This window comes from Uloborus diversus, chromosome 2, assembly GCF_026930045.1.
Source record: "Uloborus diversus isolate 005 chromosome 2, Udiv.v.3.1, whole genome shotgun sequence".
Lineage (NCBI taxonomy): Eukaryota > Metazoa > Arthropoda > Arachnida > Araneae > Uloboridae > Uloborus > Uloborus diversus.
In genome coordinates this window covers 34,595,925-34,610,221 of record NC_072732.1, presented here as the reverse complement: position 1 = coordinate 34,610,221, position 14,297 = coordinate 34,595,925, and the positions used below count along the sequence as shown (strand labels likewise).

At 31.3% G+C, this 14,297-nt stretch overlaps 1 protein-coding gene across 1 annotated transcript in view; it reads right to left on the bottom strand.

Moving 5' to 3' along the window:
- The window catches only part of LOC129235203 (cell adhesion molecule DSCAML1-like), an 85,647-nt gene that overhangs the window by 53,108 nt on the left and 18,242 nt on the right, over positions 1-14,297 (bottom strand). Inside the window, exon 4 of the mRNA XM_054868909.1 lies at positions 4,840-5,121. Coding sequence (XP_054724884.1) covers positions 4,840-5,121 — 282 coding nt within the window. The remainder of the gene's footprint in view (positions 1-4,839; positions 5,122-14,297) is intronic.

Below are 14,297 nucleotides of genomic sequence, written 5' to 3'. Positions count from 1 at the left end.
TCGACTATTTAAACTTTTCTAAACTACACAGTAAACTTTTGGATTTTTTTCCCATCAAGGATCTACAAATTGTCTTCAGCTACAAATTCAATCCTCCTTTCTCGAAAAAAATTCTAAACTATCAAGAAGTTGCAAAAAATTTTGATAAATATTTGAATTTTGATTGCAATTGTGCTAATTTCTCTAATTCCATCTTCTTCAACTCTGATTTTGGTCATATTCTGACCGGTTATTTGAATTTTTTACAAAACAAAAAACTCATTAAACTTTTTAGTTTGGTACTAAATATCGGCCTAATTTTCGTATTAATTTCCTAAAAGCTTTTAATAAGCTTACATTTGAACTTGAATTTTTTTTAAGAAAAATCTCCTATTGTTTTAATGTTCCACTTAATGCATTTCTTGAATATAGACACCACTTTTTAATTGAACTGAAATCACGTTTACGTGATATTGTTAACACAGATTCTTCATACTTCCATCTTTCTGCTGATGAAAATAATGCCATCAATGTTTTTAAAAAAGCTTTTGTCTTTACAGTTGCTGATAAAGCCAGTTCTAATTACTCTATCTGCTGCAAAAAATTATATGCTAATATTTTGAAAAATGAACTAGAAAAAACCACCACTTATGTTTCCTCCAAACTTAATGAATCCTCCATCATCAAAAAATTTGCTGCTGCTTACAAACTTTTTAAATTGCCACGTCCCGATTCTGTTAACTTACCTTACTTATATGCAATTCCAAAATTTCATAAAACACCTGTTTGATTTCGCTTTATTTGCTCTGCCACCAACACCATTGGAAAAAATCTGAGTGTAAAGCTTGAACAGTTTCTCAAAAAAATTCTTGAACAACTTAAACTTCAACAAATGAATTGGTTCTGGATTGTTAATAATAGTGTTGAAGTCATCAATTTACTTAATATGCTTGATATAAATTACTCAGAAACTTTTGATTTTGAAAACCTCTTCACCAATATCCCACTCATTGAATTTTTTCCCTCTGTTTCAGAACTTTTTAATTCAGTCAAGGATTCCCTTGATTTTAATGAATTGTTTTTTCTTGGTCTAAAAAAACCAAGAAAAAACAATTTTGTATTTTCAATTTTGTATTTTCAATAATTTTTTCAAAAATGGAAATTCATGTTTTCTACAAATTAATGGCATAGCAATGGGAGCTAATTTTAGCTCTACATTTGCCAACCTTTTTCTTTTATATTATGAACGAAAATATTTAATTGACAATCCTTCCTCTACACCTCTTTGTTGCAGATACATTGATGACCTTTTGTGTATAAATTTTCCTAATTTTTCCGAACTCAGCAAAACTATTTATCATAGTTCATTAACGCTCAAAAAGACCAGTTCTAATCAAAATAGCTTTAATTTCTTGGATATCAACATACAAATTGACTCAAATTGCTCCACTACAATCTATGATAAAAGACGTGAATTCAATTTCACAGTTAACAGTTTACAAGATTTTTCCTCCTGCCTAAGTAAAAAGGTTTTTATTGGCATTATTGTTTCGCAAGCTATCAGAATTAAAAGAATTTGCAATACCATCTCTGCATTTAAGCAAGAAATTTCAGTACTCAAAAACTTACTTTTTAATAATAATTTCCCTAAAAATCTAGTTGAAAACATTTGCTTAAGTATAGCCTTCGATGAACATTTCGCTTCCTTTGAAACTGTTTAACTGTGTAAATGTATGATACAACCGTGACAAACCATTTTTTTATGAATCACCGTGGTGGATGAATTTTACACGTGCGAAACAGGCGACTCGGCATGTCTATGGATCGATTTCGGGATATGTTTTTATGTTTTTAATGTTTTGTTGACAAATGGATTGGTTTTTTTTATCAGGCTGAACAATGGATTGGATTTGTTTACGCGGATTTCAAGGTAAGACAATTTTGGTATTGGCAGGTACTGTCCCGTGGAAGGCTAATTATCGGAACTTGTTTTCCTAATTAGTCGAGGCGAAACCCCCTGCTTTTAGTTTTAGGTTTGAGGTCTAGTTTATTGTTTTTGGCTTAGCAAGTGGCGCGTTTGCCCATTGTTACTCTATATTACATGTACTGGAGCTTAAACATTCTCTTCTAGTTTTTAGTTAAAATTTTGGTCTTTTGACCATAATTAATGAATCCTCCACGGCTGATGAGCTCTGGATTCACTCTTTATCTATTCCTACTTAATAGCTGTTTGCATTTTTCCTTTTTATCATCATTTGTTATTTATAATTTGTTTAATATTTGTAATTATGTTAGCTTAATTATATATATATATATATATATATATATATATATATATATATATATATATATATATATATATATATATATATATATATATATATATGTATATATGAATGGTGTGAAATTTATTGTACAATGTTTCTCTTTTTCGTTTGTATTGCTCCTCCTCGAGCAAAATTTAAGAGCTATATTACAATAATTACCTCTCTATAAAAACGCAATTATAAAATTTGTAAGCTTATTTGATCTTCTTTACTAATAATAAAGCTGAAAGTCCCTCTGTAGGATGTCTGGATGTCCGGATCTCTGTGACGCGCATAGTGCCTAGACCGTTCTGCCGATTTTCATGAAATTTGGCACAAAGTTAGTTTGTAGCATGGGGAATGCACCTCGAAGCGATTTTTCGAAAATTCGATGTGGTTCTTTTTCTATTCCAATTTTGAGAAGAAAAATATCATAAGATGGATGAGTAAATTACGAAATTATCATAACGTGGAACCGTAACATGGGCACAAGCCAATTGGCGAGATACGAAATTATCGTAACGTGGAACCGTAACATCGGTACAAACCAATTGGCCAGAAAATTCACCATACATTATTTGTAAATATACATGCGAACCAAAAGACCTATTAATTTTTCTATTACGTGCAAAGCTGTGTTAGCAACCACTAGTTAGAGAAATAATTGCATAACTTTCTAATACTGAGACTAAAGTAACGTAAAGTAACAACGTCTAAAATGCAAACTTGCATTAATCTGCGAATTTGAGCTTTTTAGACGTTGTTACTTTACGTTACTTTACTGTTCAGCACAAAGCTATTTATTTACCTTACGGAAACTAAGATTTAAAACTACGTTTGGTGCTGCCATCTATTGATGCGATTACAAAGATAACGCGTATAAGCTAGTTTTGCAAATTTTATTCAAGTTATTTTAACGCTAATTTTAACCATTTAAATGTGTTATAGAATGTAATAGATCGATGGGATGTCTATGGCTTAGAAAATAAAAAAACAAATCCTCATTATTTTATTTAATTAAATAATTTGTTTTTTAATTTCAATTCAACGTAAAAGCAAAATGCCAAGCCGCGTTTAAAAATATCATTGAATTAAATAATTCCCTAAAAGAGTCGAATGCTTAGAATAACTCCTTAGTATCCAGAAAGCTAAGACTAAAATGATGAGTTGTTTTTTTTTCTTTAGCATTATGGAAGAGTCCTCAATATAAATTTAAAAAATAAAATATGATAAAAAATAAAATTTAGTTTTTAAGCGCGTTAAACAATGCAAAATTTCTTGGTTTGGAATGCTTGAGATAAATAAAAATAAACAGTTTTTATTTTTTACTTTGTTTATTGATTTATGCATTAACTTATTGCTTCAATATTTTTAAATATTTTGTTTAAAAAACATTTGACCACACAATCTGAACTTAATAACTATTTTAAGTGCTCATAACCGGGAACTGAATGATACTAAATTAACGTTCATTTTACCTCTTTTCTCTATTTCCTATAAAAGTTTTAAAGGGGGAAAAAAGCAAGAATGAAAGCTGTAATGTAACAATATCATTAAAAAAAAAAAAAAAAAATCAAATTAAATTTAATATAATATAATAATTAACAGGAAATAAAAAATGAAAGTTGGATTTTAAAATGAGAAAATATTTTTTTGTTTGTCTCCTAATTACTCATGATGAAAAAAACCGATTCGAATCCAAAAGTGTTTTCTTACAAAAGGAACAACATATAATCATTCCCATGCTTTTTTCCTTTTTTTTATTTCAACCTTTTTCCATAAAGTTTTGATCGTTTCATATTTGAATTAAGCATGTTTTTTTTTTCAATTAATAACACGTTTTGAAGTTTTCCCATCATTATTTTCTCCCGAGAGATTAAGCTGAGCTATTTATTACAGTTGAAAATATTTGTGTCTGTCTCACTGGAATATAAACATCAAATTCCATTAGCTGAAATTAAATTTGAAATATGGCAATTAGATATTTAATTTAAAAGTCTTCGAGTTAAAAAAAAATGTATTATATTAATAAGGGTTTTTTTTTTTCTAATTTTAACCTGTTAGTAGTTTTTTTCGAAAAGTACTTAGCTTGTTCATAAAAGACATTCATCGAAGAACGCTATAAAAACTTCATTTTTTAAAGAAACAAAAAAAAAAAAAAGAAAAAAACAGATGAAAAAAAAAGAATAAAATTCCATTACTTTCATTTAACTGTGTCTACTTATAAAGCTATTAATAAAAGCAGGGGGATAGCGGGGGGGAGGGGGTTAAAATGCTGAAAAATGATTATTCCTTATAAAGTTCTTTTTTTACTAAACATATCTTCTGCTACTTACGCTGATTCGTTTCAGCGACACCCAAACAAGCAACTCTTCAATTTCGACAATTCTGGAACACTACATTCAGCAGTAGTACTCTAATACAGTGTCAATTTAAAGTACATTTAAGTACATTTAAAAATATTACAGACATGAATTTTGCGTTTGGATAAGCTAAGGATCTTATTCCAAGCACTCTCGTACCCTTGAATGTTTGGTGGATATGTAAGCCATACCGTGAATTACCATTGTAGCGGAGTGGCTAACGGTTCCAGCTGCGTTGGAGGCCCGGCAAGTGTAGTTTCCGTGGTCTTCAGGAGATAAAGAGTCAAAGACCAATGACGAAGAGTACCGAGTCACAGGAACCACCTGCAAATCTGCACCAGGGGAATGCATTTCGTCCTTTACCCACTGGATGAGGATGGGAGGATCGCCATCCGAAATGGTGCAGAGGATGCTGAATCTTTTGCCTTGCTGAAGAGATTTTGGGAATGTAAAAGGTTCGATAACTGGTTTGACTGCAAAGAAAGAAAATTGTTAAGTACTTAAATTGAGAATGAAATAAATCCACGAGCGACATAAAAATGATGATAAGTAAAATTTTAGTTAAAAAATGATTTGTCTCAAGCAACTGAAACAGAAATCATTCGATAAATACAACCGATTTAGAAATATTGTTAATGTGTTCTTTGTGGTTACAAAGACATAGGTTACATCGGAGATGAAATACTCAGATTTTGGCAGCGATTTTTCTTGCTCATGAATCCAAATATCAAATCTGCAAAATTTTAACACAAATATCCCTTTCTCATTTTTGCAACGGTCACCACATTTCGTTAAATCATTTATCTTAAAAGAACCGGGTAAACAATTATATTTCATAAATGTCATATTTCAGAGCTAAACAAAATCTTGTTAGTTTCTTTTACATTTATAGTTAAACAGTCACATTACTTTGTTAGACATCATGTTTTTCAATGGACGACATTTGGCATTTCAATCAATTATAGGCGCACTATATCCACTTTAAATGACGTATTTTAAAGCGTTCCACCTTAAATACTTATTCATTAATTCCTGATAGTTAACTTCTTTTGAGAATTCATAATTTACGAGTATGATTATAACATATTATTATATATATGCGTCCTATATTGCATCTCTTGTTTCCCAACAACATATCTTCACTTTCTTATATTTTAAACAATTTATTCAGATAACTCGTAATCGGAAATGTCACCACGTTTGAAAATGTAATATCTTTTAAAATGAGTTATTTATTTATTTTTTTTACAAAAGGGTAGTAATTAATACATATTTGAAAAGTCACCTTTAGTCTCAAAACTAAGACATAGCGGCTTCCTTTGAAGAAAACTGAACAAGCAATGCGATTTTACAAGAATTCGTATAATGTTCTGCTATGAAAAGGACTTAGGCATTTTGCAGCAAAATGAGCTGAGAGAATCAACACGTAAAATATATTTAGCAGGTTAACTAATTGGAATGTCTTGTCTGTTTGAGAAGGCAAATGTTTGTTAGTTTAATAAAATCGTGCAAAACTAAAGTAAAGATAGCTGGAAACATACGTTACGTTTTGAATCATACACGAAAGTATTCATAGCAGAAGCAGAATAGGAAAATTGACTTTGTTTTACCAAATAACATATAATAATTGTTTTTGACTTTTCTTTTTTGAATTAAATAATAATGTTTTGTTTAAATAGTGTATAGAACACTACATGAATTACAAAACTCGAGAACAAAAGGGAACTTGTAAGAGGTCAAATTTTACTATAACCTCTAATCAATGAAGTTAGGAATCTTTGTAGTGAAATGTTTATGCAGAGTATAAAGCATAATATATGCAGCTGTATAAATAGTAAAAAGTATGGCATCTTTGGTAGAAAATGATGAAGTATTTCACAGTTATAACCTTCAAAAAATGTATATATTTAAATGAAAACGCTTAAAATTAAACAAATATAATAAAATAAATAAATAAATAAAATCAGTGCTAATAGCTATTTTTATCCGCTACGGTGAATGATAGCTAAAGTTATGGAAATTAAAAATTTATGTTTGGGAAAAAAAGTCAATAAACGCAATTTAATGTCAAAAAAAAATTCTATGCGAATTTGTTTAAACATTTTTGACGTAATTATTAGTATTAGTGTTCGTACAGTGGTGGAAATTCGACCATATTCATTAATGAATATTTGTAAAAACTTGAATGAAATTAACTACTTCCAACATTTTTATTTTTACTCTTACTCATGTATACTGCATATCTGGAAACATACAATTTTTATTTGTACACACAATACCAAGCAGAAATAATCTACTCCAATTTTGCTTTTCGTCTCTTAATCTGAAAACAAATGAATGAAAGGAGATATTTCGGTAATGGGGTTGTTTCCGAGTTTTTAAAAGTATTTTTTTCTGAAAAAGCATGCTTAAAAACGTAGGTTTTAGCAATTTTTTAAATAATTTGAAAAAAAAAAAAAACAATTGTGCGCAGATTGAAATTCATTTTTTACACTTCTGCACATGGCATCAAAAGCGATGAAATGCCATTTACTGATGCCATCAGCGCAAATTATCATAACATGGAAACGCGGTTGACAGTTAAGCGTGAACATTTAGTGCGGCAACGGAGTAGCGCGCCAAAGTACATCACTTGTAACGGCATAAATACCACACCTTATTTCCAAAATTGGACATTAAAAAAGTAATAAAAAACAACCGTTGGGAAAATAAAAGTTTTTTCCCACTCCACGTCTTTTTTTTTCTTTCTTATTATATCATTTTCAGTGATTAAAAGTTGTACTTTTGACTGAAGAAAACAACCCCATTGAGAAATAGGTGTGGTCGTCAAATTTTTGGCTTGAATAATTTTATTTTGGATATCATATTGCTTTGTGCTAATCCTTTTCAAATAGTAGATATTTCTCTACTCGTTGTTTATGTATGGAAAGGAAAACTGTTTTTCGCGCTGGCATTGGAAACAAAAAATTTGACGTCAATGGATAAAAATCGCCAATTATCCAATTTTTAAAATCTTCCCGTATGAAATGAAGAATAAAAACTCAGTTTATACGTAAAACGTCTGTGTGAACAATATTACTTGTAAAATGTCTATTATTATTGAGTAAGTTGCTTCTTCATCATCAGAAATATAAATTTTAAAGTATCAAATGAACGAACTCTACTTGTGGCAACATATAACTGTCCATTCGAAAACACTGGACGTCACAATAATAGTATTTTTTTTTAAGTTGGTCTTTGTGATTTATCTATGATTAAGGACGGTGCATAACTAATGTCACATTTTTCAACATTTTCGACCCTCTCCCACCCTTGTCACAAAGTTTCGCACTTCACCCTACCCCCTCATCCCTTTGTCACATGTCAAGCTGTTTTTAATAACGTTCCTATTAAAAAAAGGCTTGTTTTCACATTCTCCCCCATTGAATGTCCCTCTTGCCATTTCTTTCCTCTCCTATTGGACCAATTTGTACTATTTGGTAAACCCCACCTTAAAGAGGGAATTCATTCGTAGACAGCAACTGTTTTGTGGTAACTGTATGCGAATATATATTTAGCTACTCTTTGTATACGTATGAAAAGAAAACACATTTCTCGCGCTGTAATTAGTGCCAAAAATTTGACGCCAATAGATAAAGACCACAAATTTCCCAATTACCTAAATCTTCCCGAATGAAATGATGCTACAAAACTCAGATTATAAGTAAAACTTCTGCATGAACAATATTTCTTTCAAAAAGTTTATTATTTTTGAGTAAGTTGACTTGAATTCTGCATTATAGAGATATACAATTTCAAACAGTTAAATGAACAAATCCTACTTGCTACATTAAAAATTGTCCGTTCATGAACAATTTGTCACAATAATAGTGCAATTTTATTAAAATAATCGTCTTTGTGATTTGTTTACGGTTTTCAAAACTCCTTTAATACGTAAAACTTCTGTACCAACAATTTTCTTTGTGAAAGTAGGCATGACCTTTGCAGTTAGAAATGCAAAATTTCCAGCAGTCAAATGAACGTACTCTACACACGCCAACACATAATTGTCAATGCGAAAACACTGGACGCCGTAAAAATAAGCCAATTTTATCAAAAGTGTTGAGCCAATTTTATCAAACAGTCAGGGGGCTACGGGGGAAGAAACTGTATTTTGTAATAAAATTTTGAAACTTGGCATGTTTGTAGATATTGTATATATAAATATTTTAGGAAGGGAAGGCATTCCAAAATCCCACCAAAGCCCCCCTGGCAGCCATTTTTGGTCCAAAACCAAAAATGGTGATTAAAAAAAAAAAAAAAAAAAATATATATATATATATATACATACATATATATATATATATATATATATATATATATATATATATATATATATATATATATATATATATATATATATATATATATATATATATATATATATATATATATATATATATATATGTACAAATTATTGCTTGTATCACTCCATAGATGTTGATTATAATTTTTACCGTTTGAAGCTCCAATAAACGTCTAATTTCCGAAATAACTTCACAAAAAGTGGTTATTTAAAAAAAAAAATCGATACTTTTAATTTATAAATTCTCTGACGCGAATTTTCCCCCCTCATTACATAATTACTGGTTTCTAAATTTAATTAAGGTTATATCAAAGTAGGGTTCCAGTTATTCGAACTCTAATTGCGCGAACTGTCCAATTATCTGGTAATGATGCACTTCGTTTTTTATGAATGTGTAGGAATAATCGAAACTATTTCCGAAAGGTATAAGAGAAAGAGGATTTGAAGGAAAATGGGTGAAATTAATGTCAAGACGATATAATTTTAATAGAAAGAAATTTAAAGTTTGAATTAAAAATGTCTTCTGATTTCTATCATTACACTGTAAAAATATTCCGAAACTTTACTGGTTATTTCCGAGGTACGTTTTGGGATTTCAGAGGTTTTAATATAGTTCCCCATAAAATCCAGTATCTTCGCCAAAAAGTTTCCTGAATTGCTAAAAGATGCACGAAGGAGGACTTTCCACTGGTGTGAAAATTATTTTTTGCTACCAGTTTAAAGATTGACTGAGAGTGTTTATTAAGTGTATCGGCTTTAGCTTGAGTACGGCTTGTCCGGATTAACTAAGTTCCCAAAGGGAACAAATAAGTCACTGGACAGTTGCAGCTTTGCGAAGCAGGAATTGCAGGCAGGACTTGGTTCTTGCTTGCAATTTTCGCGTGCTTTGGCCATGGTTGCTCTAATGCTTCTGGAGCTTTCTTAGTAAATCAGGAAAACTCTAGTCAATAACATTAAACCTATTTAACATTTCTAGAAGGATCCTGAGACATGATTGGCTTTAACAGGGGAGATTTTCCAATAATTCAGAAAGTTTCAAGAACAATTTCAGAAAGGTTACTGACTTTTATCGGAAAACGTTCCTGGTTTTTGTAAGATATGTTAGTGGTTGAAATTGGGCACATCAGCTGCCTATTATTTTCCAGGTACGTTTCTGAATCGTTTTTACAGTGTACTATTGGTGGTGTTGTTAATTCTCCGTTACCAGATTGATCACTAGTAAGCTTTTACTCATTTTATGGGGGAAAAAACATACCTAAAGGTATTATAAAATATCTCTAACTACTTCTTACAAAAGGATTCACATCGATGCAATGAAGACACTTTTGACAGAGAAGTTTTTATAACTTAAAAATCCGAGAAAGAAAGCACAATCTCAATGTTCGAATTTTGAAGCACCGTATTAAAGCTGGGGTTTTAATGTTAATGTTTATTAGATCACAGCTTTCAACCAACTTTAATACTTAAAATACACCACCAGCTCAGTCATTCCGACCGAGGACTGCAGTTTCGTGCTTTTTAGCACTCATTAGCCCGGAATAGGAATCACATGAACTGGTGGCGAAACTCCTCTTAAGGGAGCCAAGAGAGTCAAACAAACTGGTAGCTAATGTAGAATTAGCACACCAGATGAGTGACCGGAGATGAGTGACCACCAGTGAGTGGAATGACTGAGCTAGTGGTGTATTTTAAGTATTTCTGCCTTAGCCCTGGCTTAGGGCGGTAACTTACTATAAAATACCATGCCTTGCCATCAATCTTTGAGTTGAACCGCACCATTGCTGCGGTCACTCATCTGGTGTGCTAATTCTACATTAGCTACCAGTTTGTTTGGCTCTCTTGTCTCCCTTAAGAGGTTTTACGCCTCCAGCTCATGTGATTCCTATTCCGGGCTGATGAGTGCTTAAAAGCACGTAACTGCAGTCCTCGGATGGAATAACTGAGCAGGTGGTGTATTTTAAGTATTTCTGCCTTAGCCCTGGCTTAGGGCGGTAACTTACTACAAAACAACTTTAATATATTTTCTGAACCTTTGAAGGAGTTGATTCTGCGTTTTATTCCCATTTTATTGCTATACTAAGAGATGTATATATATATTTTTAGTAAGTATGCTCGATGATTACCAGTTTTCATAAAAGATCTTCTTCTTTAACCCACAAACCTGCCAGACGTACAAAAAGCATTCGAAGAAGGAATGTTTGTTGCAAAAAAGACAATAAATGTGTTTTTGTAATTGGATTGGATAAGATGGATGTTGGTTGGTCTTGAAGTTATCGATGTTTTACACAATTTGAAAAAGTCACCTCGGTTCATTTAAAGAAACGCTGTATATACGCAATGAAGAAATGTTTAGTTTCCAAAGCCTGTTTTCAAGAAAGGTCTTGAAGGGTCAGGCCTTGAAGAGCAATAGCTGAACATGGAAATCCATTTCTTGAAACATCGAAAGAATTGTTCTCATTAGAGAGGAATATAGCAGTAGACGAAGAATATATGAAGCAACTCATGAAGATTAGGTAAGTTGGGAAAAAATCACAACAAATTCATAGAGAAAGGAATTGTGACTCAAAAGTCACTTCATATTCACGGGTAGAAAAAAAAAAAAACTTTTTAGTCTTTCATTTTACAGAAAAACCAGTAAGTCTGTTTAATGAAAAGATTAAAATTCGATGGAGATACATTTTCAAAGCTTTTCATTATTTGCGATATCGTACATCTAAACCTGGATGAATTGCTCCTCTATGAAAATCAACCTCACCCTCCATAGATTTCAATAAATGGAGCTCTTTGAACGGGAAATATGTCTAGTTATTAACATTCCTTCTCAATGAATTAAGTAATAGTATTCCTACTGATGAAGACTACTCGAGAGAAGACGAAAACGTTTTGAGAAAAAATGCTGAAGATGAAAATTATGAATGCTAATTTTAGAATAAGTGGAGAGATACATTGTGATGCTATTGTCTATAATGGTTCTTTCATCGTTCACATAAAACGACCTAGGACCGATATTTTTTTGTTTTAGTATCTGAAGTCTATTCAGGATACAGATGCAAGACATATAAGAGGAATAGGAGAAATATAAGATTTTGGAGAAAATAGTTTGTTTCCAGAGAACTGAATCAGTTTTCTCCGGAATGCAGATAAGAAGACAGAATTGTTTTATGATTGTACTGCCTATACCATTTTGATTTGCTCTTAAAGATTCGACGGGGATTTTCATTGAATACGACACGTCTAGCTCTATGAAATCACGAGGAAGCTGATTGTAGGATCTTCGGACATGTTTTGGATGCTGCAGAAAGAGGATACAGAAGCATAAGAACTATTGGCGCTCGCTGTCATATTACGCATATCATACTTCCATGAGTTGTACAAAAAGGGGAGAAAGAAGATGGGGCTTACATTTGTAGCTGGACAACACTTTCGACTAATACTAGTCCAAGATTTTGCTCATAAATTCGGTCAGCAAAAAGCAGTTGCTTAAAGAATGTTCGACTCATTCTCAGGATGTGACACGACCTCTTTGTTGCAAGTTGGGGAAAATTGATGGAAAGACTATCTCGATTGGTGCATTTTTATACCTATCCTAACCTCAAAAAAAAAAAAAAAAAATAATAAATAAATAAAAAAAATCCTGATTAAGAATTTCAAATATCTTATCGAATCTTTGCTTCGTCTTCATGTAATAACCGTCTGTAAATGAAGCTAGAAAACGTTTTTCCACCAGCAAACAAAGATCAATGATTAATTTATCACCCACAGCTGAAGGCCTTTGGCAACTTATTTAGCGCTTATCAAGGTCGATATCAATGGGACAGTAAAAATTTAGCCTGAACTTAAATTTATGATTTTGGGGTTTACAGTAATTGATGAGAAGCACTTTCTTGTTTGTTTGAATCTTCCCGCAATTTCAAGTGCTTAAAGCGAATTTATGTCATGCAAGTGTAAAAAACAACTGCTCTCAAATAACTTTTGGGTGCTTCAAAAATGAACTTATATGCACATCAATGTGTAAATACAGCAAAGGAAAATGCTATGTATCTGTGGAAATTACTTGTAAATTCAAACTTTTTAAAATTATCTTCCGTATAATCATTGTACATATCACTTACTCAGATTTGTTGTTTTAGTCGTAGTTTTTGCAATAGTGAGTTATATTTCAATAAATAAGAAATTTATTTATAATAACAATTTTTTTATCCTTATTAACAAAGCACTAAACTTTTTATTGCAGTAATTAATAATTTATTCCTCTTACATCGTTTAAAACATAGAACAAACGCTTCAAATCGTCTGAGAAAAACTTAAAATTTGTTTTAAAGCGCTTAATAATAAATTTTGGTGTTCTATGAACAAAATATCCGTGCCCCCCCCCCCTCCCCGCCCTCATTTCGCTAGTGCAAATATAACTTATAATAAAACTGCGGAATGCGAGTCAAACTTCCAAAAAATTGCGAAAAAAAGTGTTTGAAGTTTTCTTTTTTTGTTTTGCCAAAAATGAAAATTGATATCGTTTTAACTAATCAAGGTATTGTATACATTCTTAAGTAACAATTGAAATGTTTGTTTCAAATTTTGAAAAAAATTACTAGCTTTGTTTATGATTTTTTTATTTCTAGTTTTATTCTTAGTTTTGTAATCAGTTTTTATCGGTAGATTTTAAAACATATGTTCGGATTTTCTAATGTTTCGGATTTTTGGGGTTCGGATTATTGGGTTCTACTATAAATGAAATGATTTCCTTTAACATAGTGCTTTAAAATGCATAAAAAAAAAACGTTTCTCAAACAACTCCTCCTGAAATGTTCAAGACTTTAGTTAGTTAAAGTTTCGTTTAAAAAAATCCAATTTTTTGAAATACTCACAAAAGAAGAAAGAGTGGGTGTTTTTCAAAAAATAAAAAATAAAAGTAATTTTGGATTTTTGACCAAAAATAGCCGCCAGGGGGGTTTGGGTGGATTTTGAAATGCTTCCCTTTCTAAAAATGTTTATAAGGACAGTGTCTACATGCATGACAAGTTTCATGATTTTATCACAAAATGCAGTTTCCGGCTCTATTTTCTACCATAGCCCCTCTACTAACAAGTGTACCTTACGATCTGTTTGTGATGATTGCAAGTGCAGGTATTATTGGGAGCTATGCTTTTTTATTTTTATTTTTATGAAGGTGATTTTATCGGAACTGAAAGTTCTCCCTCACTCCGGAAAATAATGTATTTAAAAATTAAAGTAGTGAAAACATAATCAAAGTGAAAATATTTTAAATGCAAATTGTTACCCAAAAAAGCTTCAATAATAAAAACA